At 45.8% G+C, this 23,399-nt stretch overlaps 1 protein-coding gene across 9 annotated transcripts in view; it reads left to right on the forward strand.

The window, feature by feature from the left end:
- ATXN7L1 (ataxin 7 like 1) overlaps positions 1-23,399 on the forward strand; it is a 216,532-nt gene that overhangs the window by 61,889 nt on the left and 131,244 nt on the right. For 8 of the 9 annotated variants that reach the window (XR_002138484.2, XM_019745368.2, XM_019745369.2 and 5 more), the window contains one exon: positions 15,208-15,312. The exons of the other annotated variant lie outside the window; for it this stretch is intronic. Coding sequence is in view for 7 of the 8 variants with exons in the window: in XM_019745368.2 (XP_019600927.2) it covers positions 15,208-15,312 (105 nt within the window). In the remaining variant the exon portion in view is untranslated. The remainder of the gene's footprint in view (positions 1-15,207; positions 15,313-23,399) is intronic. 9 annotated transcript variants of the gene reach the window in all.

Raw genomic sequence — 23,399 nt, forward strand, 5'->3', positions numbered from 1 at the left:
CTGGGGATTGGGGCTGAAGCTTAGCTGGGCCACCCTTGCACCTGAACCCCACTCCCAGCATGAAGAAAGATTTACTGAAGAACCTCTGCCCTGCCTGTGCGTTGTTGGGTTGGTTTCCTGCGGGTATGAAAGCCGCGGGGCAGCCCTCAGGAGAACAGCGTTGTTTTTTCAGTGGTGATGAGGGCTTGGCCCTGAAGCGTCCACACCCTGACTCCATTCCACTTTGGTATCAAGACTGCGATTTACTAAATGGCCGGCCCAGTGCTGGGATTTAGGGTATGACCACAGAGCACAAAGGAAGTTTTCTCCTGAGCCAAGCCATGAGGGCTAAAATACCAGAATACTACTAGCATCATATTTTAGGTAGATTTTCAAAAGCTAGGCTTTAAATGGCCTCAAACCATCCAAGGACCTAAATATAGTGCTCTGAACCATGTTCCACAGAGTTGGGTTCCAGAATTTCATTACAGATGAGAACCAGTGGTGCAGGTATACTGAACAAATTTAAAAGCCCTGATTTGTACCATTGCCGATTTCCGACGTATAAATATTCGCACCATGGTGAATTTCAAACAACCGACGTGAAGTTGCTAAATGTGGAGATGGGAAGAGAGGCAGACAGTGAGCTCTGGCGAGCGGTTCATGTCACCTCCAGCTCACCACTGAACTATGTCCCTAACCCATAGATCCAAAGAGTTTCCAGTAGAGGTACCTAAGAGGGGCACACCAAACCACATAACAGGATACCACAGTGGCAGCTCTGTCTACATGTACAGAACACTCCTCCCTTTGGCTGACACAATCTTTTAACCAGCAAGAAGTTCCGTATCGCCAGATGAAGACAGGGATGTACGGTGGGTGTCAAGTGACCAGGTGTCTCCACATTAGTAGTTTCCACGATTGGACAATTTTAGGGGTTATCACATCCCTCGAGGAGCTTGTCAAAAATTCATCCTCCTGGAATCTACCCCCAGAGTCTCTCATTTCATAGATCTGGGATAAGGTCCAGGCATCTACATCTGGCTACCAAATTACAGGTAGAATTCACAGTTTGAAAAACCCTCATCTACTGCTGACTCACTCAGGGGTAAACTGAAAGTGTACGGTCTGGTGGCTTTTAACATAATGCTTTCTTTCTCAACACTCACTGTTTTGCTCCAATGGAACAGGGTTGTTGTTTTTAAAGTCCCACTGTGCAAAATCTGATTCTAACTCATACTAATAGCTAACATTTATTGAGAGTGCCCCAAGTACCAGACGTCAGATGTGTATTTCCCCCATCTCATGCTGACAACTGCCCTATTTTTACCATCCCCATTTTGCAGATGAGGAAACTAAAGCCCAGAGAAATTTCCTAAGGAGGTGGTGCCAGGGTTCAAATCCAGGCAGTCTGACTTCAGAGCCTTCGTTCTAAGGATGACACTGAGCTGCTTCTGTAAAACAGTGTTCCTCTGAGGGGCTTTGCCTTTTGCCTGGGTTAGCTCAGGCTGAAAGGTCAGGTCAACTTTCATGGGCCTTTAATGAAATGCCTGTAAGATGCTGCCACTGGCATAAGTTATTTAACCCTTGCAGCAACCTTATGAACAAGGTATGACTACAGTTTTCCAACAGAGGAAAGGCAGATTCAGAGAGGTTCTGTGGCTTGCCCACTGGCACAGCCAGCTAGAGGCAGAGTGGAAATTTGTTGCTAATCTCAGTACCCCACAGTTAAGTCTCCGGGGTGGTTCTTAGACTAAAGTAAGGCTTTGATGCATTGGCACTCTTAAGCATTTGAGCAGGTTTCTGGCAGGCTTAATTTTTGACTGTTAAATGTCTGAGTCTGTACATAAAACATTAGTGTACAAATGAGGAAGATAGTTATATCCACCAATATCTGTAAACACCAGATAGAGTGGGCTGAGTGCAGCCGTAAAGGCAGAGGACTGTGCAAATACAGAGAAATGGTTAATTTTCTCTTTGGGAATCAAAGAGGGCTCCCTGGAGGAGGCAGCACTAAAGCTGGCCTGGAGGGCTTTGGTTAGTGTGGAGAGAGGGTGAGGAAGGGGTAGCAGTAGGTGAGGACATGCTGAAAGCTGAACCTGGGGCCCAGGGGTACGGCTAGATCCCAGAGCCCAATGAACGTTGCTAAGAGTCTCCCTTTTCTCCTCAGGCACAGAACTAGCTTCATGCTTGATTTGTGATTGAAGACACTGATTTTTCTCCTCCAGCTGATCGATCCTATTTTTCATTACTTTAAAACAGCTTTCTGTAATCCTGTCTATGGTGGATTTTTTCTTCCTGGGCTCAGAAGGCCCCTGGCTTTAAGCGCCAGCCCATCAGAGTGGTTGCCAGGTGTGTGTGACTGGTTTGAGGAGCCTGGATGTGATGAGATGCTCAAGCACTTCTTTTTGTCTTCTTAGAGCAACGGTATTAGGTTGGTGCAAAAGTAACTGTGGTGTTTGCAATTATTTTTTAACCTTTTAAGCCGCAAATACTTGCGCACCAACCTAACACATTTCTGTCCTTCACGCGCATTGGCAGGTCCAGCGGGCGTGGCTCTGGCTTCCCTGTAAGCACCCCGTTCCTAGGGGGACGCCTGGGATATCTGTTAACCACTTCCTGCAGCCTGGCTGTCCCAGTGACTTAGTGCTTTGGACACTGTTTCCCAGGAACAGGAAGCACTTCTTGCCACTGCAATCTGGCTGTACCAAGTGGGCGCATCTTGTGACAGAGCCAAATGGCACGTTTACCTCTGAGCTGGTAGCAGCATCTTTTGAGTGATCATTGTAAACTTGGAGGGCACATGAGGGGCGTTGACAAATGCCTCTGAAAAGAAATGGCACATTCTCCTTGTCAGTTACAGATACATCAGAGCCAGAGCCAGCTGTGCTTTGTGCTCAGAGCCACTGACGAGTGCCCGCAGGACCAGGGGTCTCTTGCCCCTCTGACTAGGAATCAGCTTACCACTGCTGTGGGACTCAGCATGCCTACCTGGCCCTGGGACCGCCTGCCCTTCCTGGCCACGGTCTGACAGATTCTGAGAATACCTCTTTTTCATCGCAGAGTCCCAGCAGAGCATTCGTGGAATCCCCCCACAGCTGAGCAGGGCTTGGCATGTCGGAAATGAGGGCGGCACTTTCTGGGGTGGACATTTTCTTTACCCTGTGGTCTTTACTGTGGGTACTGGATGGCATGAGGTGCAGTAACTTGATAGCTGCCATGACACTGGCTCATGAAGGCCTCTGCTTGTACCTTTTAAAATGTCACATTTCCTCTATTCAGGAAGTACCTCTGGAGGGCTTCTTCATGGGCTCTGCTTTTAGCGTGGACTGGCAACATGTCACCCAAGAAATCTCCCAGATCGCTGTGTTGGAACAGGGGGAGCACCTCTGTAGTAGGTGCTGCCTGGCTCCTCCAGGCCATTTCTAAATTAAAATCTCTAAACAGTGCCGGAAAGCGTAATGAGAAGTGCTTCTTTTATCATAGTCCCGGTCTTGGTGAAAGCGCTCAGTGCACATGGTTTGACTCCCACAGACAGCTGGGTAGCCCAGCCCCACCCTGTTCCTTTGTGTGGGGCTCTGGTCTTGTTTTCATCAAGATAAACAAACCTCTTGGTATACGAATCTCAAGAAGCAAGGTGGTGGACATCAAGCTCCTCAGTGTGCCTCGGAGCAGCCATTTTTTAAGCCTAGAGTCTATTCAGGTTTCACAGAGAAGGCTGGATTCAGGTGCCTCCAGGGAGAACTTTGATTCAGACTTCTGCGTAGCTCCTGCTGCATGCATGTGCAGAGCTGTGCTGGGTGGGGAAGGCGGAGCTGTGCCGAGGCCTCTCCCTGGCCTCATGTAGTTTATAATGCAGCCCCTGAACACCGTCTGATGTTTTTTGCTGTTGTCTGAGTTTCTTTTTTTTCTTTTATTCTTTAAAATTTTTAGTTTATTTTTGTGAAGCCATATCACCCGTAAATGTAACAGTGGGTGTTGCATTAAAACAGATTGAGATTGTGTTAAGTCCACTTCAGAGTCACAGGCTCAAATAATGTAATGCTTCCTCTGATAGGCCGAGAGATGATAGAGGTAGGTAAAAAGATAGAGATGATAGATGATAGGTAGGTAGGTAGGTAGGTAGGTAGGTAGATAGGTAGATAGATAGATAGATAGATAGATAGATAGATAGATAGATAGATAGATAGATAGATAGATAGATAATGATAGATAGATAGATAGTCCTAACTCCTCTTAAGAATAAAATAGTCAGATTTTGTGCCATGTTTACCTTTTCCAGGGTTTCTTTAGTAACAGGGATGTAATATCCTCCCCTTTCTCTCCTCTTCCTCGCCCATCCTTCTCGGGACATATTCCCTGATGGACCAGTCATCATAACTGAAGAGCTGGAAAGGAACTAGGACCAGCTCACCTGTCCTCCATATGCAGTCAGATTTCCACAACAGGAAAGTAGACCGTCCTGTATGAAAAGACACCAAAGGAGATGTCCCATTGATTCCCCTGACCCATTTCAGCTGTTCTTAATATCACTGTTCTGTTCAGTCCAAAAATTCTCTTTCATCATGACATTTCTTATAAGGAAAAGCGTCATATGTGGGCCATCACCCCTCCTCCCCAAACTCTCTGCTCTCTTACCTGAAGTATGGCGCCTGCCTTCACCTCACAAAAGTCACTCTTGGGTGGGGTTGGAAAAAGGGAAGGCATCACAGACTGTGCCAGGAGACCCAGCCTGGACCCAAGAGATGACCCAGGATGGAGGTGGGATGAATCAACTGGAAACTGGCCTCACACAGACCAGAGAGGCTCAGGGTAGAAAAAGCCTATTCAGAGAAACAAAGCAAGGCATACTGAAGAAGAGTAGGGTAAAAATGTCCAAGGAGGCCTGGTGATGTTGTGAATATTGTCATCTAAACCATAGTCCTCAAGTTGAAGGTAATGTGAGCATAAAGATTTAAGTGAGCATTTGGACACTCAGATGATGCAGATGGGAGAAGGTGAGAGGGACAGGAGTCTGATGATGGCTCCTGTAGTGATGTATAGTCTCTGCTACTTACCTACTGTCAGTTCCACTAGGCATGAAGCTGGAGGAAGGGATTAGAATTTCCCCCATAGCTTGATTTTTTTTTCCTCTCTTTCATTGAGTCATAGTAAACTACACAGTTTTTGCCCATTATTGTTCTCTACACAGAACTTGTCCCTGGCTGGAGCCTAGGGCCCTGGGGACACTTGGTGAGGGAATTGGGTTGTCCTGTCCATGCCGCTGATCTCTAGGCCCATGCGACCCTTGCTGTAAGGGTAGCTTTAGCCAGGGTACCTCATAGGGGCTCAGCAACCTGCTGGAGTGCTTACAGTTCCTCGTCTGTCCTGAGGGCCAGAGGCTGGGCTGTCAGGCCAGAAGCCACCTGGCTGGAATGACGGACAAGGAGGTATATGACCTGACAGGGAGAAGCTGGGTGTCCTGCAGCTGCTTCAGAGAGAGAATCGGGACCGAGTTTACATCCCCAGGACCGTTTTTAGGGACAAATTGTTGGCACTGTTGCCTGAGCCAGGCATAGGCAAAGGGCAGCTCTTTGAAAAATGACTCTCTTGGCTACCAGAGACATCACTGTCCTGCAGCCAGCCCGTCAGGTCCTCTGCCAGGTGGGGCTCAGGTCGCTCAGTGTGGCCTGGCCTGAGCCTGGCTGCCGTGGTGGCCCAGTGTGGGACAGGACAGAGCTGAAACAGGAGGGGTCCAGGCCCCGGAGCACTCACTGTCTGGATGTATAAGGCACCTTGCAATCCCAGCGTGAGGAAATGAGACCAGAGGGAACACCCATAAAACACCCCTAAGCCCATCCCAAACACTGGCTCCAAGTGGCCGTCGCTGGGGTGGGGTGGGGAGCAGCCGCGTTTGCCAGAGGAGGAGGGAGCCAACCTTCATGAGCTTAGCATGGTGGGGGGCAGGAATTAACCACTTCTTCACTAAGGTGGGGAGCATGCCTCCTTCTGAGATTCACAGCCCTTGTCTTCCAAGGATCTCAAAGAATGAACAAATAGACATAATTATTGACCGTGTAATCTTAGATAACAACATAGATATTAGGGCAATTTATTATCATTTACAAGTCCCCCCTTTGAGAAAAGAGAAAATTAAGGAGCATGAAAAGTAAATCAACTTCTTGGGAACTTCAGCCTGGTTAACTTACCATTTATTAAGCAGCTACCATGTGCCTGGCTGGCTGGCTATGGAGCTCAGGACTCCAGGAAGCCCCCAGCCTGACGAGAGAGGTGTAAACCAGTTACTCCAGTACAGCCTTACCCACGTGCTCTGCCCGCGTGCAGGTGGGCGTGGGGGAGACTGCCTGAGTTGGAGAGACAGGAAGAAAGCCATAAATAATAATATGTTGTGTTTTTTCTACCCTTACTGTGTGCCAACCCCTTCACAAATATGTCATTTAATTCCAGATGAAGAAACAAAAGCTTAGAAGGGATGGATTATCATGCCAAATGGCACAGTCAGGATTTGAATTCGAGGCTGCCTACTCCAGGGCCCAGCTCTCAGGCACTGCATTTTACAAGGCCCAGGACTCATAGTTTTTGTTCTAAACTTTGGGCTACGGTCACCTCCTGGGTCCGTCTGTGTCCCATTTCTCTTTCCTCCTTGGGCTGCAGGACAGGTGTTCTGCTGGGTCTGAGTGGAAGGAAGCCAGAGGAGAGGCTGGTGAGAGGGGCTGACCTGTGGCCAAGGCCTGGGGGAGCACCTGCAGCCCCCCATGCCTCAGTGGCACAGTGCATGCATGTCTGGAAAGGCCCTTCTAAGGGAGGAGGGATTTAGCAGTCTCCGTGGCTTCGTGGGTTTGTTGGGTTGGGGATCAGGAAGGGATGGTTCATGCACCATAATGGGGAGCTTCCAGCTGCCACCAGGCCTAGCTCCTGGCTGCAGCCTTGCGAGGGAGTGCCTTTGGCCCAGCCACAGCAGGGGGAGGCTGGGGCCTTTTTAGTCCTTGGTTTGTAAGAGAAGAAAGGCTCAGTGCCTGCCACCCACACATGTTCGCCTGCCCTCGCTGATGCGTTCGAGCTCACCGCGCTGCTTGCTTTATAGTCCTCGTGTTTGTTTCCGGATTTCATCGTTTTTGAAGCCCTGAGTCAGGCCCTGGGTTTTCAGAGATCTGAAAAACAGAAAGTGGCTGCATTTTTTTTTTTTTTTTTTTTTTGCATTTTCCTAGAGGAGAGCTGAACATTCTGCTGGGGAATGGAAGGTGTCAGGTCTGAGATCATTGCTTTGAAGACCCCAACTTGTTTTGTTCTATGAATTGAAGGAGACTTGGGGATTGGGGAACAAATAGAATCACTATGTCAGAGCAAAAGAGAAATATTTCTTTAATATCCCCTCAAGCTTTCCATTTGACATAAGTGATTAAAATGCAGCTTAAAACTCTACTAGCAGAGGGAAAAGACAAATTAATAAAAACCGTGGAATGAGCATGTTAAGGTTATTGTGGGAAAGGAGGGCTCTTAGGACCAGCGTCTCCCAATGTGAGAGGCGCTGCTGCTGATGTGACACACATCACTTTTGTAGGTGCCCCCTGTGTCTGCACTGGAATCAGCTTGGAAGCAGTCATGTGTGTCCTTGAACCAGTGATTGTTCTTCCCAATAATTTCCCACGTCTGAGTTTATGTAAGCGGAAGCCCACAAATCAGAACCACTGCCAGCCACCAGCTCATCTTTTTGATAGTTTTCCAAAGAAGCCCAGTGACATCCAGCTCTCCAGCTATCCTCACAGTGTTATCACGTCTTTAGGTCCTACCGAGGTCTTTGTGTCCCATCACCCTCCACAGGCAGAGGCTTACGTTTCAGGCAGGGCTCACCTCTACCTTCCCAGGAAGGGCCTGGTGGGTTGAAATTACATAAACACAATCTCAGGTTTTTTCATTACAATTTTTTTAGAGTCAGTTAAAAACGGAATCATAATTTTAAAATTACATGAAATTGTTGTTACACTAGAGTATTACAGTGTATGCTCCCTTGGCATTTTTATAATTCCTATAGCAACTGAGGTGGTTTCACAACCCTGGAAAAGACTTTTGGGTAAACCTAAGCCATTTTCTGGGGCTTTATTTTTTCTTCAAGAAACTGAAATTCAAAATTGTGTGTTTTGCTTTCTTTTCCCACTGCGGAGTTTTCTGTAGCAAGCGTAGCTATCACCAACTGCTGATAAGCTGTTCACTGCCTTCAAAGCAGGCCTGCTTCTTGAAGCTTCTCTTGCAGCCTGTGCTTTACTTGGCATTCCCACTTGCAAAAGGAAGGAATCAATCCTTACTCACTCTTTCTTAAGTTTTTCATCTTTTGAACTCTCACCAGTTGTAGCTTCATAATGTCAAAGTCGCAAGCTTTGGAAGACATTCAGGGGCAAATTCAAAAGTGCACATGTCTAGTTTGATCCTGAATCCACAAAACCAACTGTCTTCCCATTTTAGAAACCAGTCCTATACAAATAGTGAATTAAGGTATGGTATTTCTGTTAGTTTTATGTATCAAAATACTATATAGTATCATGATATTATATAGTTCCAGAGGAAAATGTCCTTCTTCCTAAGGAGATGCATATGGAAAGCATCATGGTATCTGAAACGTTTTCAAATACTTCAGAGAAATATAGCTATATATTTTTTAAATATTTACTATGTATAGTATATATATAAATGTAAAACTATATTCATGCACATGTAATATTAAAACTATATTCACATACACACTGCTAGCAATTAAACAAATGTGGCAAATGTTTCTAATTGGTGAATTTAGGTAAAGGATATATAGCTGTTCATTTTACCATTCTTTGAACCTTTCTGTGGATTTGAATATTTTCAAGATAGAGTTGGGGGAATGTATGTTTTATTAAAAAATATATATAGTGAATTGAGGATGCTACCTTACCTTTTTCATAACTGGGCATTTTCAAAAAGTGAACACACGATTTTGTCGAAAGTGTTCCCATCACAAAGCTGTTTATCTTAAATAAAATGCTACTCCCATTTGTCAATTTCTTTTTCAGTATTGACTTAAGAAACAGTTAACCAACTACACAGGAACTCTGTTATTCCACTTTCATAGAAACCATTCTCTTGCCCTAAATTTTGTCTCTCCTTCCATCACAGCTGAGCCCTGTCCCCTACCTCCCTCCTCTGCCATCTGGGAGAGGAGAGGAATGAGCGTAGAGTTTGGGGGTGTGTTCGGGGAGGTGAAGCTGTGAGAACTAGATGAAAGCCACAGGAACCTCAGCTGCTATCCGGAAGCAGACCGAGTTTGCCAGACTAAGTTGATACCATGAATGCTACTGACAATTGACTGTGCCACAAATGAGAATTTTACCAGAAATTACGAAAGAGCAGTGAAGGACTGCCTGCTTTAAACAAGGGCACTGATAATAGCTTATGTGTGATAAACTTATAAGCAGCATTAGTGTAATACTGTGAGCCTAATCTGTGATAAATCTCCATTAATAACCCTTAACGAGTAAGCATTAAGTTGACAGACATTGGAAAAAATTCCAGTAACTTAATTCTCCACCCCCACTCCCCCCACCACGCTTCTCGCCACCAGACCATGGACAAATTGTAGCATTTTTGTGTTCATCTGACACAGAAGGTGATCGACATGTTTACCTGGCTCTCTTGTGCATAAGTTCTGACGTTGATAATCAATACCATAACTATAATTTTATGTTAATATATGATTTCCTCCCAAGTTCACAAAAGCTTTTCTGCATCCCAGTATGGTAGACAATGAATATAATTTTCTCCATTTTTATAACTAGGGAAATTGACCCAGGGAAGAGTGATTCCATAGTAGGTGCAGTCAGTGGTGTGTTGGTAGGTATTTTAATCACCAGGTCTCTGAGAAGCAGCCCTGCGTTATGGTGAATGTTGCATGGCAGGGTCTAAATACTAAACGCCTTGGCTGAGTCTGGCTACCAACATGCCTCACTCAATGCAGTTAGGAAAGGATACAGTCAGCTCCTACAAGCTGGTACTGCAGGCTTTAGCATATGATTGGCAATAATGATTCAGTTTATGGCTTCAGACTCCCAGGTGACCACTGCAGACCACCTCAGATCCTTGTAAATGCCCAGTTAACTCCCAGGCTCATCTCAGCCTCTGACTCACCGGATTGCCTTAAAGAACGTTTTTCAAAATTTGCGTTGTGACCCGTTAAAATGTCCAATGAGCATTTTTTAATGAAATAGAGTAAAACAAAGAAATGAATAGAACAGAATCAGAGTGTAACATACATGTTTGAGTGATAGGTGGTAAATGGATAAATGGATGGGTGGATGGGTGGGTGGGTGGATGCATAGACAGATATGTATGTATATGTGTATAGTGGCTTGGGGTCAAAAACCAAAAAATACTGACCTACAAGCAAGTATGCCTCTGTTTCCCCCACCTGCAAAATGGAGCTAGTGGAGCGCACGCCCTCCCTTCCCAGGACCAGGAGGAAGACCGAGGCCACCTCTGTGATAATGCCATGGGTGCTGCCAGCCCTCTATCTGACCTACAGTTGATCCATTTGTAGGGACAAAATGGGGCAAACCAGGCAGGTTTGACTTTGTTTGGGAGATGGATGAACGCTGTTTTTGAAACTGGGCAAAGTCTCATCATCTTTGTGCACGTTTTCTTGGAATCCAGCCACAGCCTAGAGGAGAGCCCTCCCGACAGCGCTCGGCCCTCATCTGTCCGTACATGAGCACAAATGTGCACATGCACTCACAGGAAATTCGGCAGGTCAGAGGGACCCCCAGGCTTCCCAGGAGGTCTTCTGGGAATGGTCGTGAGGGAGAGTCAAAGAACGTGTTGCCTGGAGCCAGGCCTCTCCCACTGGAGAGAGAACTAGTTCGTTCTGAAAAATAGAGGAGATGACCTTGTTTAAAGCTTTCTCCACACTCTCCCCAAATCCCTTGTGGGAGAAAATATAAGGCCAGGCGGCTTTTATGAGCCATCCCAGCAACCCCATGAGGCAGGAACTGTTAGCCCCATTTCATAGGTGAGGAAACTGACCCTCAGGACGGTTGGGCACCTTCCCTGAGATTGCACAGCAGTGCGCACTGTGCTCTAAACCCCTGCTGACCACCAGGCCTGTGCTCATGCCAACAGCTACCTTGGAACCTTGGGACAGCCTGTTAGTCATCCAGGCAACCCTTCCAAACTGGTTTCTTCACCTGTGAAATGGGATCCTGCTCTATTATGAAGGAAGCAGCCTTTTGTGAGGAGGCAGCACTGGCTTTAGAGTCAGTGTGCTGGGAGCTCATCCCATTTTGCAAATCACTGCCATGGGGTCTCAAACAAATTACTTTACCTTTGTTTCCTTGCCTAGAAAGGGTTGATGATGGCAACTTTGTAGGTTAATTTTGAGGATTAACTAAGATACTGTTATCATATAACCATGTAGAAGGATATATATTAATATGTTAGCAGAGGTTATCCCTAGGTGATGTTGTTACAGGTGGTTTCACTTTCCCCTTTTTTCTCCTCTTTATTCAGTGGTGCACTGGTAAATGTTTCACAACCAGCTCACCAAAAGAAAAGACCTGATTCGTAGTGTTTGGCCATTTCCATGGTGTAAATACTCCCAGATGGCTGATTTCAAGCTACCACCATGATAGCTTTGAAGAGACTTGGAAGAGGTGTGCACCACTGGCTCTCACAAGCTGGTACAAGCCCACCTCAACACACCGTTTTTATTTTAACTGTGCACTGAATGTTTTATTTGGGTGGTAAACAGAGAGAGAGAGAATTAATAGAATACCTAGCATTATGCTGGACATACTGGTTTTCAGTTCTCCCTCTCCTTCCTCCATCCCTGAGCAAACAGCAGGCTGACCTGACTGCTCAGCCACATGAAGTGGTGGCCTTCCAAGCAGCCAAGGCCTGTCTTGCTCCCCATCTGCCAGGCTCTAAGAACCTGGGCAGCCTGCAGAGGAGACTCTAAGGTCAACCCACCAAGTTAAAAATCAAGCAGGCAAGCAGGTCCTCTCAATTTCCACAGGAGACATACTCTAAGCAGAGACAGGCAAAGTTAAAACTTCCCTAGAGGAAATCAAGAAAAGTCCCAGAGGAGTAAAGGGCCTGCAGCAGAATACACCCCCAGGTGGCCAGTCTCTGACTAGCCTAACCTTTACCTTCAACTCGTGACACAGGAGGTCTGTGTGTATATGAGGGAGTGAGGGAGGTGGAGGCTCTACAGATTTCTGAAGGAATACAGAAGTAGTGGAACATTAAATGGAGTCCTGACTCCAAGGTCTCCAAGGTCATCAGGCGTGTACGACAAAGGTGCAGACACACATTCCCACACCCTACACAGCCTGGTTTCAGCTTCCAGCTTCTGGCACAAAGTACATAGATGCTCAAGAAATTTTTGTTAATGTTTGATTTTTTTTATTAATGAATTTCTTTTATTCCTTTATAACTTGATCTAGCGCAGAAGGATGTAAGGCAAGTAAATGCTTGTTGCATAAATGTCTTAGCCCTTGCTAACTCCTGGTTTCACATGTTCCTGGGTATAAAATGTGACTAAATCTAAATGAGATGCAAAGTGTTAATAAAGATTGCCAGTGATTTTTGTTTTTAAGTTTTTTTCTGGCTTTTCTGTATTTTTCAAATGTACCTTCAAAGAACATGGATCACTTTTATTTTTAAAAAGAATGTATATTCTAAAAATAACCTGTAACTAAAAAGTAAAATAGGAGTGGTATCAGCAGTTAAGGAGCGAGAGGCGTCGTCTCCATGCTGTGAGGCTGTGAGCCGAGGGCCCTGACACATTGGGCGGGCCCAGCATGGGCCTCCTCATGCTTCAGGACTCTTGTCACGGCTGGCTTCTCTCTCAGCCTCTCTTTCCACCGGCCTCCCTGCCCACCCTGCACTGACTAATAATGCTCCCCTCCAGTAACAAGTCTGGGTCAGAAGTGGAAACAGAGGCAAGTCCTAGAGAGGGGAAATAAATAACAGGCGGTGCCACCGACAAATTAGAAATTCAGTTGGCCTGGCCCTGCCCCATCACTCGCTGTGGGGGTGAGTGGTGTCCTCATGCCCCAGAAACTTGAGGAGGACCCTGTAGTGGGAGTCAGTCTCACCTTTCCAGTCACACACCTCCTCCAGGGCAGTGGTGGTCTCAGCTCCTTGCATATGACAAAGACATTGATCCACTTCCCTCGAAGAAGCAGGGCTGCTCTGGGTAGAGAACACAGAGCCCTCGGTACCTCCGTTAAAGCATTTGTTTTGTTATAAATGAGCCATCCCATGTCACGAGGAAGTCAGCTCTTCCCTGTGGCCCAGCACTGCAGCTGGGGGAACCATTGTGTGTTTGGTGGTTGTCGTTAAACACACAGGTCGAGTCTAGAAAATGAGGGCTTAGAGGGTTGGGGAGAAGAAGTTCAGGGGGTTGTGACAGAAAACATTTTCATGCATACACTGTCTTAATTCCTCCATCACCTCTGTCAGTGGTTATAAGCACCCTGCTCTCAGAGCTGAAGTCACGGTAGAGCCAGTGGCCCAGAAGAGCCAGCCCAGGTGCCGCCAGACTCTGCCTCTGCCTGGTGGTGCACACGGAGAAGTGACCACCGGTTTCCTCAGAACTGATGTCTTTTTTGTTTTTTGACCCCTTTTATTCACAGACTGTACAATTCACCCATTTAAAATTTACAACTCAGTGTTTTGTAGTATATTCACAGCACTGGGCAACCATCACTACCATCAATCTTAGAACATTGTTATCGCCCCAGAAAGAACCCCTTTACTTTTTAGTAGTCACTCCCCGATTCCCTCCAAGCTCCCCCCAGCCCAAGGGAAACACTAATCTAATTTTTCTCTCTATAACAGCTTTGCCTGTTCTGGACATTTCATATAAATGGAATCATACAATATGAGGCCTTTTGCGTCTTGCTCCTTTCACATAGCATAATGTTTTCAAGGTTCATCCACATTGTAATAGATATTAGTCCTTCATTCCTTTTCATGGCAGAATAGTTTCCATTGCCTGGTTATGCCAAATTTTGTTTTTCCATTCACCAGTTGATGGATATCTGGGTTATTTCCACTTTTGGCTGTTATGAGTAATGCTGCTGTCAACACGCATGTACACGTTTTTGTGTGGACATAGGCGTTCATGTCTCTTAAGCCACATACCTGATCTTTTAACAGTATATGTCTGAGCCTGTCATTTCTTTGTATAAAAACCTTCAGTAGTTTCCCATTGTTCTTAAAATCACGTTAAAAATTGTTAGCTTGGTCTACAAAGCTTACGTCTTCTGGTCTCTCCCCTTGTTCTTCTATTCCAGCCAAGAGGTTCCTCCGACACACAGAACCTCCTTCCTTGGCAGACCTGGAACTTGCGTCCCTTGGCCCTTTGTTTATCTAACCCCCACTTATCCTGAGGTCGCAGCTGAAATAGCCCCACCTCAGGGAAGTCTCTCCAGCACCTCAAATGAGGTTAGGTCTGCATGCTCTCATGATACCCTGCACCTCTCCTTAGCAAGTACCACGATTTCAGCCAAACAATGACTTGCTTGATTATCTATTTAATGTTTTCCTCTTCTGTCATCATAAGCTCCAAGAGAGCAGGGCCCGTGTCCTTGTTTACCAGTTATCCTGGCACCTAGCATGGTGCCTGTCACACTTTGGCACTTGGTAAATACTAGTCAAATGAATAATGGATAATGATGGCAGCAAACAAGTCACTTGTTTTGAGGCTTCCTTTCGCCTTGGGGTCTCCCTCAGGTGATGGCAAAACATAGGCAACTGCTAACGCCAGAATGACTCCTTTCTCTCCCCAGGCCCCCTCACTTCCTCACTCCACTTCCGCACTCCTCTGCTTAAGTCGGAATAGGTTTGGGGGAGCCACCCCACCCTAAAATAACTTGTGCCTCATGTGGTCACCGCTATCACTTGCGCTCTCTCAGGACAGGCTGGTTCCCCAGCGAATGCGACTCAGGCAGCCCCCTGACCACCAGCTAAACCAGCAGTAGCAGCAACCCATTTCCAAGGATGAAGTGAGGAGGGATTCTCTGAGGCAGTTGCTTCTGTGAGTTGGGGAACTGCGTTATGACAAACCACATTCCCTTTAGTGAAGATTATTGCCTTTCTGTGTGTCTTGTTTGAAAAACTGTCCTTGAGGAAATTCCAAGAGGAAACTATACACCTTCTGAGACTTAATTGCTTTTTCAAAAACACCTGTTTTCATTTCCCCCACAGATATGCACTTATTTGGCCATTATCCAGCACATGACGACTTCTATCTCGTAGTGTGCAGTGCCTGTAATCAGGTCGTCAAGCCACAGGTTTTCCAGTCGCACTGCGGTAAGTGGACTCCTGCACCCGGCGACACATTTGCAGCCGCCGCTCGGAGCATATCACCTCCCCTTTGGCTCCCAGACGGAGTCTGGCCCTGTGTCTGTCTTAGCCCAAGGTGGTGGGCACATTCTTCCTGGAGCTCTGCCTCTGCTCACAGGCTAACTATTTTAGGAGCTGTAGTCCTTGTGCTGAAATGCTTGGTCCTGTCAGAACCAATGAGAAAAAAAGCCTGCGGCTTGTTTAGGTAGATGGGACTAGACTGAAACCATCCACCCAACCTTTCGGTGGCCTCCACAGGTGACAAAAGGGAGGGGAGAGCCGTAGCTTGAGGAATCCCTCCTGCAGCCTGACATTGTATTCTCCTGAAAGAAAGGGCCAGACAGGCTGTCTCCCCAGATCTACACAAAGGAGGGGTGGGAGCCAAGGGCAGCCCCGTGTGGGGGCCTTTGAGGGGCTCCCCGAGGAAATGCCATGTATATAAAGCCTCAGATTCAGCTTATCTTCTTCCAGGAATCCTCCAGGTTTGTTTGGAAACTTGTTTTCCTTCTGTATTTTTATATCCTTGGTGTAATAAATTCCCTTCAGCTGGTCAACAGCAAACCCTGGGCTCCCCTTCAATGCACGTACCATGAACATAGAATAGATAAAGTCCACACTGGCTGCTCCCCTCAGGAATGAATAAATAGCTATTCACCTGAGATAGAAAGTTATTTAACCTCTCTTGGTGGAAGTTTCCTTATCTTTAAAGGGGGCGTTGGACCAGACGATTTCCAATGCTGTAATATACTATGACTTCCAGAACAGTATTTCCCAATCTTTTTATTTAAGCCATACTCCTTTTTGATGAACATAAAATCTAAATCCTTTACTGTTAAATTTCAAAGCACATTAAATACTGTGCTTTAAAAAATGAAAGCAATTATAATATTGAATATGCTTTTGCAAACTACATGTTTCTTCTTTCTCACACTCAGAATTTCTGATTTCCTCTACCCCTTCAGTTATGACTATTCTATTATAATAAGTATAAAGTAAAGGGAGTTGAGCTTACCTAAGCTCTTCAGTAAATGTATTTGGGACTATAGAATACTATAGTTGGCACTTGAACAACACAGGTTTGAACTATATGGGTCCACTTATAAGTGCGTTCTTTTTTTCAATAACTGTACAGTCAGCCTTTCGTAGCCATGGGTTTCGAATCTGTGGATTCAACCAACAGCAGATGGAAAACAGCAATCTGCGGGTGCTGAGGGCCAACTGTATGCATTGTTCTACTCCATGTCACACAGGGGCTTGAGAATCTGTGGATTTTGGTATCTGCAGGGGGTCCTGGAACTAACCCCCGTGATACCAAAGGATAGCTGTGGTTTTCATATATCTTAGTATCATTTATGAATATTTGGATATGTGATTATACACATCTATATACATATATAAACTTTGTATCTGTGTATGTACTATAGGTATAACTTGTGTTTACAGTATGTAGAAAGAATATCCCGGCTTTAGAGGCACTTTCCATGACTTTCTGACCTACACAGGCAGAGAGGCCCCTAAAAGTGCAGCCAGCTCTCTGACCTTGGGCTGCTTGCTTAATGTCTCAAGGCTTTGGTTTTCTTATCTCTTCCGTGAGGAGTGACTTCCGTGGACGCTTCTAGCTCTAGCATTTTCACATCTGGCAGAGTGAGCATGAGAGGAAGAAGTCGTGTGCAGGCATGAGATAGCCTTCTTGCTCAGTGCTGTGGAGCAAATGACTCTCCCTTTCATGGGAAGAGAGAAAAGGTCACATCTCTCCCAAAGGAAAACTGTAAGGCCAGGTGGTGGTGCTGCCAGCTGAGGTGGCAGGTGGGGGGTTCTAGAGCAGAGCAGTAGCGAGAAGGTCCACACAACTAGTTGGTGGGTGAATGACCACGGAAGCTCTCTGGTCAGTTGCTTCTGTTGGTCTCATGAAGACACAAAGGCTAGATCACCCTGAATGCATTCATTCATTCATTCACATGTCATGCATTCATTTACATGTCATGTTCTGGGCGCTGGAATACAGCAGCGAATGAGGCAGATAAAAATCCCGTAAGCCATTAAAACCTTCACTGGGAACTTAACTGACAGAGTCTTCAGTGGAAGGAACCTGAGAGGGTTCTGGGACCCCACTGTGCCCTGCAGAGTTCTGCCCCATATACAATCCCATCTAGCCAGTGAGGGAGGCCTCTAGGGTTTGACTTGGCTGATACACATGCCTCCCTCCATCCTAGGCCTTTCAGGGCAAGAGCCAAATTGAGCTTAGGGGGAGAGCCAAGGGTTTTGTGGCATCTGCTCTGAGCGTAGCAGTAAATTAGTTTGGGGGTTTGGGTTACTGAGCTCATCACCCGAAGCCCAGTCTCCACTGAGCTTCTTGCTGAACCAGCTGACAGCAGCAGTGAGGACACTTATCTTTCAGGTGTGTGTCCCATTGATTCACGGCAGGTATTTGTCACGGCCAGGAGAATGCAAGGCAGAGCTAAGAAACATAGCAACTCTTCAGGGGCAGTGAGGATTTCTTAGTTTCCCTAAGAATTCTTCCTATCGTTTCATGATATTTCTTTTTTCTTTTTTTTTTGCTGTTGTACCTCCCATGACTAGCCTTGCTATTTTCAACAAGTTAATAAGAATGCCATTGTGCTAAAGTGCCAGGAACAGTGCTAAGTGCTTTCCATGTCTTTCGGCGCATAATCCTCTCAACAGCCCTACAAAGTAGCACCAGTATGATCCGCATTTTGAGCTAGAGGAAGCTAAGGCTTAGGGACGACGTGCCCAAGGTCTCAAGGCTAGGCAGGTGGGGAGCCTGATTTTGAACACAAGCAGCATCTCTCCAAGGTGAGAAAAGTGTGTGCTTAGCCTGCTTGATAGTCACTGCCTCTCTGCACGGACAGACTCCCGGGCTTGGCTTTCACCTGCCAGGTAGCACATTGTACATAGTATAGGGCTTCAAACTCAGTTTTCTTAGCAGCAGAGCTTTTTCCCCAATGGAATCTCATGTAGAATTCCAACCTGTAAATATGTATGCGAAGCAGAGCCAGCAGGGCTGCAGCCTGGCTTGAGCCCCACCTACCTGGCCTGCTCCTGACTCCCCAACCTGCCAGGTTCCACAGAACAGTATTTGAAGGTTGTTGTAGTAGAGGGAACATGGGCTTTGGAGGTAGGCAGAGCAATTCACATGACTCCCCATTAACTGTGTGGGCAGGCCGTCTCCTGTCTCTCCATCTTGCCTGTAAAATGGGTACCCTACCTTCCTCGTGGGGTTGTTGGTGCAAAATTACTGGTGGGAGGGACTGTCCTGCAAATATACCAGAGCGTGGCCTCGTTTCCTCCCCACTTGTCCTTGGTATCTTTCCTCTTTGCTGCAGCTGGATTTGATTCACCCCTCTTAATAACCATAGAACTCTGTTTTCCTGTGCCACTTCCCATCTTTTGCTTTGCACTTCAGCTCTCTGTGGACTGTCTCAGCCCATCTAGCAGCTTCTAGGATCCTTTCAAAACCAGGAATGGCCCTTTTCCATCCTATTGCCAGCACTCAGAATGGTCCTGAGCAGCAGAGCTGTGGTGCAGTCAGGGGACACTGCCCGGGGGCCAAATCCCAGCTCAGCCTCTGCTCAGCCCTGAGACCCTGGACTTACCACCTTGTTGGATGACAGAGCACTGGACTATGTGTTCTCTTAGAAACTTGCTCATTCTCAGCGCCAGTGATTTGGCTCCCAGATTTTAAAGGTCATGCACATACAGAGAGATAGGTACATGGCAGCACTGGAGATCTTGGTGTCCCACTTGTTTAGGTTTAAAATGTGTGTGTGTGTGTGTGTGTGTGTGTGTGTGTGTGTATTTAGGCAGTTGGTTCTGGGTACTTTTGAGGTTGGTGAAAAAGCCATTGTAGAAGAATCATGAATTTCGGAGTCAAACAGACCCAGGTTAGACTCTTCACTAACGTTTGCTAGCTGTGTGACCTTGGGCTAATTGACCTTTGTGAGCCTCATTTTCCTTTGAAAGGAAGGTGATCATTCTTACTTTGCGGAGTTAGTAGGAGAAACAGAGATAAAGTAGTTTCCTGGCACACGGTAAGGAAACAAAGAGTAGCTATTATTGTCAATAAAGTGTGGCTATTTTTTATTAAGTTGAATGTTTCTTATGAAAAATGGGAAAACCAATTCAATCAAGCGCTTCCTGTCTTCCTTTCTTGCCCCATCTCGGGACGTGCACACTGAGCTCAGCGTACGGACTGTGGCCTGTGATTCATCTTCTGCTTCCCACACTCGTGGAGGCAAGAATTGTCGGCTTAAAAATGATCCCGTTGCCAGGAGTCCTGAGGATCTGGCTTTCTAACTATGGTTTACATGGACATTAGGCCCCAACATCAGCTCCTTTGGAAACTGCCTTGAAGCTCCCAGGATCTCTCTGGGGTCCCTGCCAAAGTCCATCCGGCCTTGGCCACCTTGCCTACAGGGGTCATACCTCTCCCAGGACTGGCACATTCCTGATGCTTCTGACTTGCGCCCCAAGCTGGTGTCCCAGGCGTAAAAAGTGCGGGAGACCTTGGACTCAGCATAGCATGAAGGCCCTCTGGAAGCCAACTTCTGTGTCCCGCCACCTGTGTTGGTCACCTTGGGGTCTGTCTCCTAAGTCTGTGCAAGAGCCCTTTAGGTACTTTGTAAAAACCTCCTCCCTGGAGATCTAGCATTTGAAGGGGTTGGTTTGTTTCTAAAGTCCCTTAGGTGAGTTGATGAGGTTATTTAGGGATGGCTGAAGAAAGGGGGAAACAAAAAGTCCTACCTTGAGAGTCTTGATCCCACTCAGCAGGCCCCCTGTCCCTCTCAGCTGTCCATCCCACATTGTAACTGATGCACTGTGAGAGCCTTGTGGTTGGGAATAGCCTCTCTTCCAGCTCCACAACTTATTAGCTGTGTGACCTTGGGCAGGTTGCTTTGCCTCTCTGTGCTTCGGTTTCCGTATTCTTAAAATGGGGATAGTAGTTTATCTCATAAGGTTGTTGTGATGTTAAAGGAACTCACAAATTGAATGTACTTAGCACAGTAGTAGAACAAAGTTGGCGTTAAAAAAAAGTTAAGCTATCATTAACCAAGTGAGGAGCTACAGACAATTACTATAATGAAACCTTGTCCAAAGGGCTTTCAGTTGTGATTACTGGGGAGTGGGAGAATGCTACGCGGGACTCTTCCTGTTATCTCAGTGCTGTGGCGGGTCCTAACCTCAGCCCAGAGAGTGTTGTTGCCATTTCTTCCAAAAAGAATCTTCTGTGTGTGTGGTGCGTGCACATTCGTGTGTGTGCGTGCAGATATGTGCATGTGTGTTTATTAGGGGAGGGGAATCCTGTCTCTGCACGCAGGCATGTATAAAAGCTCAAAACAAGTGCATGGTACCTGCAAAAGAAAAGTATTTTTATGACTTTTAGTAGTAGTATATTTTTAATCAATTGGGAATGTTAGAATTAAAGAGAAAAATAATAGGTGAACCCAAGTTGCAGTTTTGTAATTGGGTTGAACATTTATGAAGTTGTATGATTTGCCTAAATGAAAGGAGTATGATTTTTTTCTGTTCTTATCTCCTAATATAATTACATAATGAACTACTATAAAGCAGGGTTTCTCAGCAGCAGCACTATTAACATTTGGGCTGGATAATTCTCGATTCTGGGGCTGCCCTATGCACTGTCGGATATTGAACAGCTTCCCTGGCCTCTGCCCACTAGATGCCAGTAGCAGACCCCCACCCCAGTCATGACAACCAAAACTGTCTCCAGGCTTTGCCAGTGTCCCCTAGGGGACAAAATCACCCCCAGCTGAAAACCACTGCTGTAAAATATAACCCCTCCATTTGTCATATACGTATTCTGTGCTTTCCTATATTTAAAATTTTCTCCAGGTTAAAATGTATGTGTGTCCACATGCACACTAAGCTCAGAAATAACTTCTGTGGAATCACATATAGCAAGTTTACTATTTCAGCTTCCACAGAGCTGGTGGTCATCACGATGATTTCCCCATCACAGGCACATGCAAAGCGTAGAACATGATATCTTACAGAAATCCATAAATTACAGTCCTTCCCACCTCAAAATTAAGGGCAAAAACCAAGAAATAATACGTCCATATACACAGATCCTCAGAACTTTTCAGCCACATTTCGTGCTCACCCTTCAGAGACACATACAGTCCTATACCCCATCCATCAGATAGAGCTAATCCTTGGATGGCACTCTAGTTAAAAAAAAAAAAAAAAAAAAAAAAAAGCATTAGAACCAACGAATCTAGATGTCATTCAATAGACAAGAGAGGATTCATATTTTTTTCCTTTTTCTCAGAGAGGGCTTTTTATTCCCTTTTCTGATTATATTTTTCAGTGCCCAAGTAGCTATTTTGCATGTTGATGGTGATGCAGTAGAATTTAATGAACTGTGAGCTAAAGCAGAGAGGCTGAGCCGCAAAATAAATGAGTGACAGCAACTCACTCCTGGAGGCTGGCACCTCCATTCCTTCTGTGCACATGCAGATGCCAGTATTGGTTGTGGACCAAGAGCAGCCGAGCCCAGCAGTGCTACACATGGGAGCCTCATTAATGAGGTTCCAGGGTGTTCTGCAATTGTTCTTTTTATTTTATCCATCTCTAGGTTACCTCGAGTTGAGGAGGAACCAAACTATTTGTGCTTCTGAGCCCTAGAGAAAGACAGTCCTTCTCGATGTCAGCACCTCCTGGCTCCCAGGGGGTCATCATGGCTCATTAGCCCACAGAACATTTTTCCTGAAGGTGCCTATTGCCACCGTGCAGGGTGTGGGGTTTTTTGGTCAATTAAGCTGAACTTGTTTGTTGAGATTAAATTTCTATTTTTGTTAGTGGTTAGTTGTCTTTTATGAGACTAGATTGTGTGCACCAGAGAAGTATAAAATAATTAAAGGAAACTGAGCTCATCGAACATATTCTTGGTCAAGTCTGACAATAAGACTTGGCCAGAGCGTGTGAATCTGTGCAAACTTTGTTTTGTTAGTAAGATTCTTTTTTAACTTTGATGGATGTATCTCTGATCCAGAATTAACTCCTGGGTTGATAAGTCTTTGGGGCTCCTTATGATCAGAAACCATATCTGCTGTTGTTTCTTTTCTCTTTGCATCCTCCGTGTAAAGTTCAGGTGATATGCTAGAGCCTAAGGGAGGAAATGATGGACTGACTGATGACCACGTGGTTAGACCTTAAATCGAGCATTACAGTGGAGAGAATCTACAACACAATAGGACCACAGTTTGCTCCACTTCAAATTGTTCTACTGTGAACTTGCTGCTGCTCAAATTAGAGTTAATGCTGGATCTAAAACATAGCAGGTTGACCTGGTCTCAATCCCTGGCTTTTCTTACTACTCTGCTAATGAAGACAAAAATAACAATGACAACAGTAACAGTAAAGCTAATACACTTACTGAGTCCTTACATGTGCTAAGCTTTTTATGTGTTATTTAATTCTGTAGCCACTCAAAGGTGCTATGGTCATATTATCCACATCTCACACCCAAGGAAAGGGAGACTCAGGATATAAGACATTTGCTCAAGGTCAGACAGATGGAAGTGGCAGAACCAGGATTCCAACCTATGTCTGACTCCAGATCACTTTAACCACTATACAGGTTGGATCTCAAACTCCCTGCAACACCTTAACTAAACTTTGATACAGAAAGGTCATTTGTGTCCCCTGTAGGATGCTGGAGACTAAAGGACAGGTGCCTGGGAGCAGCGGAGCTCCCTATCTCTTTCTCGCCTTTCTAAGCTACGCCACTGAACCTGTCTGCTTACTGGCATAGGTGACGACTTGGGCACAATTTTGAGGGAAGGAGGAAAGGAGAAAAAAAATCATTTACAGTGACTATGTTTAGAGCGTTAGCCGCAGCATTTTAAATAGACCTTTAAATCAAAAAATGAAAAGAAGGAAGCTTGTAGAAGAGGTGGAGTGTGTACCATTGTCAGTTCTGCCTCTCGTTTCTTGTTTGTCTCTAACAAGTGAGCAGATCAGGAGACCCACAAGCAGCAGGTGATTTCCTCTAAATTCAGCGAAATTCCCTT

Source organism: Rhinolophus sinicus, linkage group LG09 (assembly GCF_036562045.2).
Source record: "Rhinolophus sinicus isolate RSC01 linkage group LG09, ASM3656204v1, whole genome shotgun sequence".
Classification (NCBI taxonomy): Eukaryota; Metazoa; Chordata; class Mammalia; order Chiroptera; family Rhinolophidae; genus Rhinolophus; species Rhinolophus sinicus.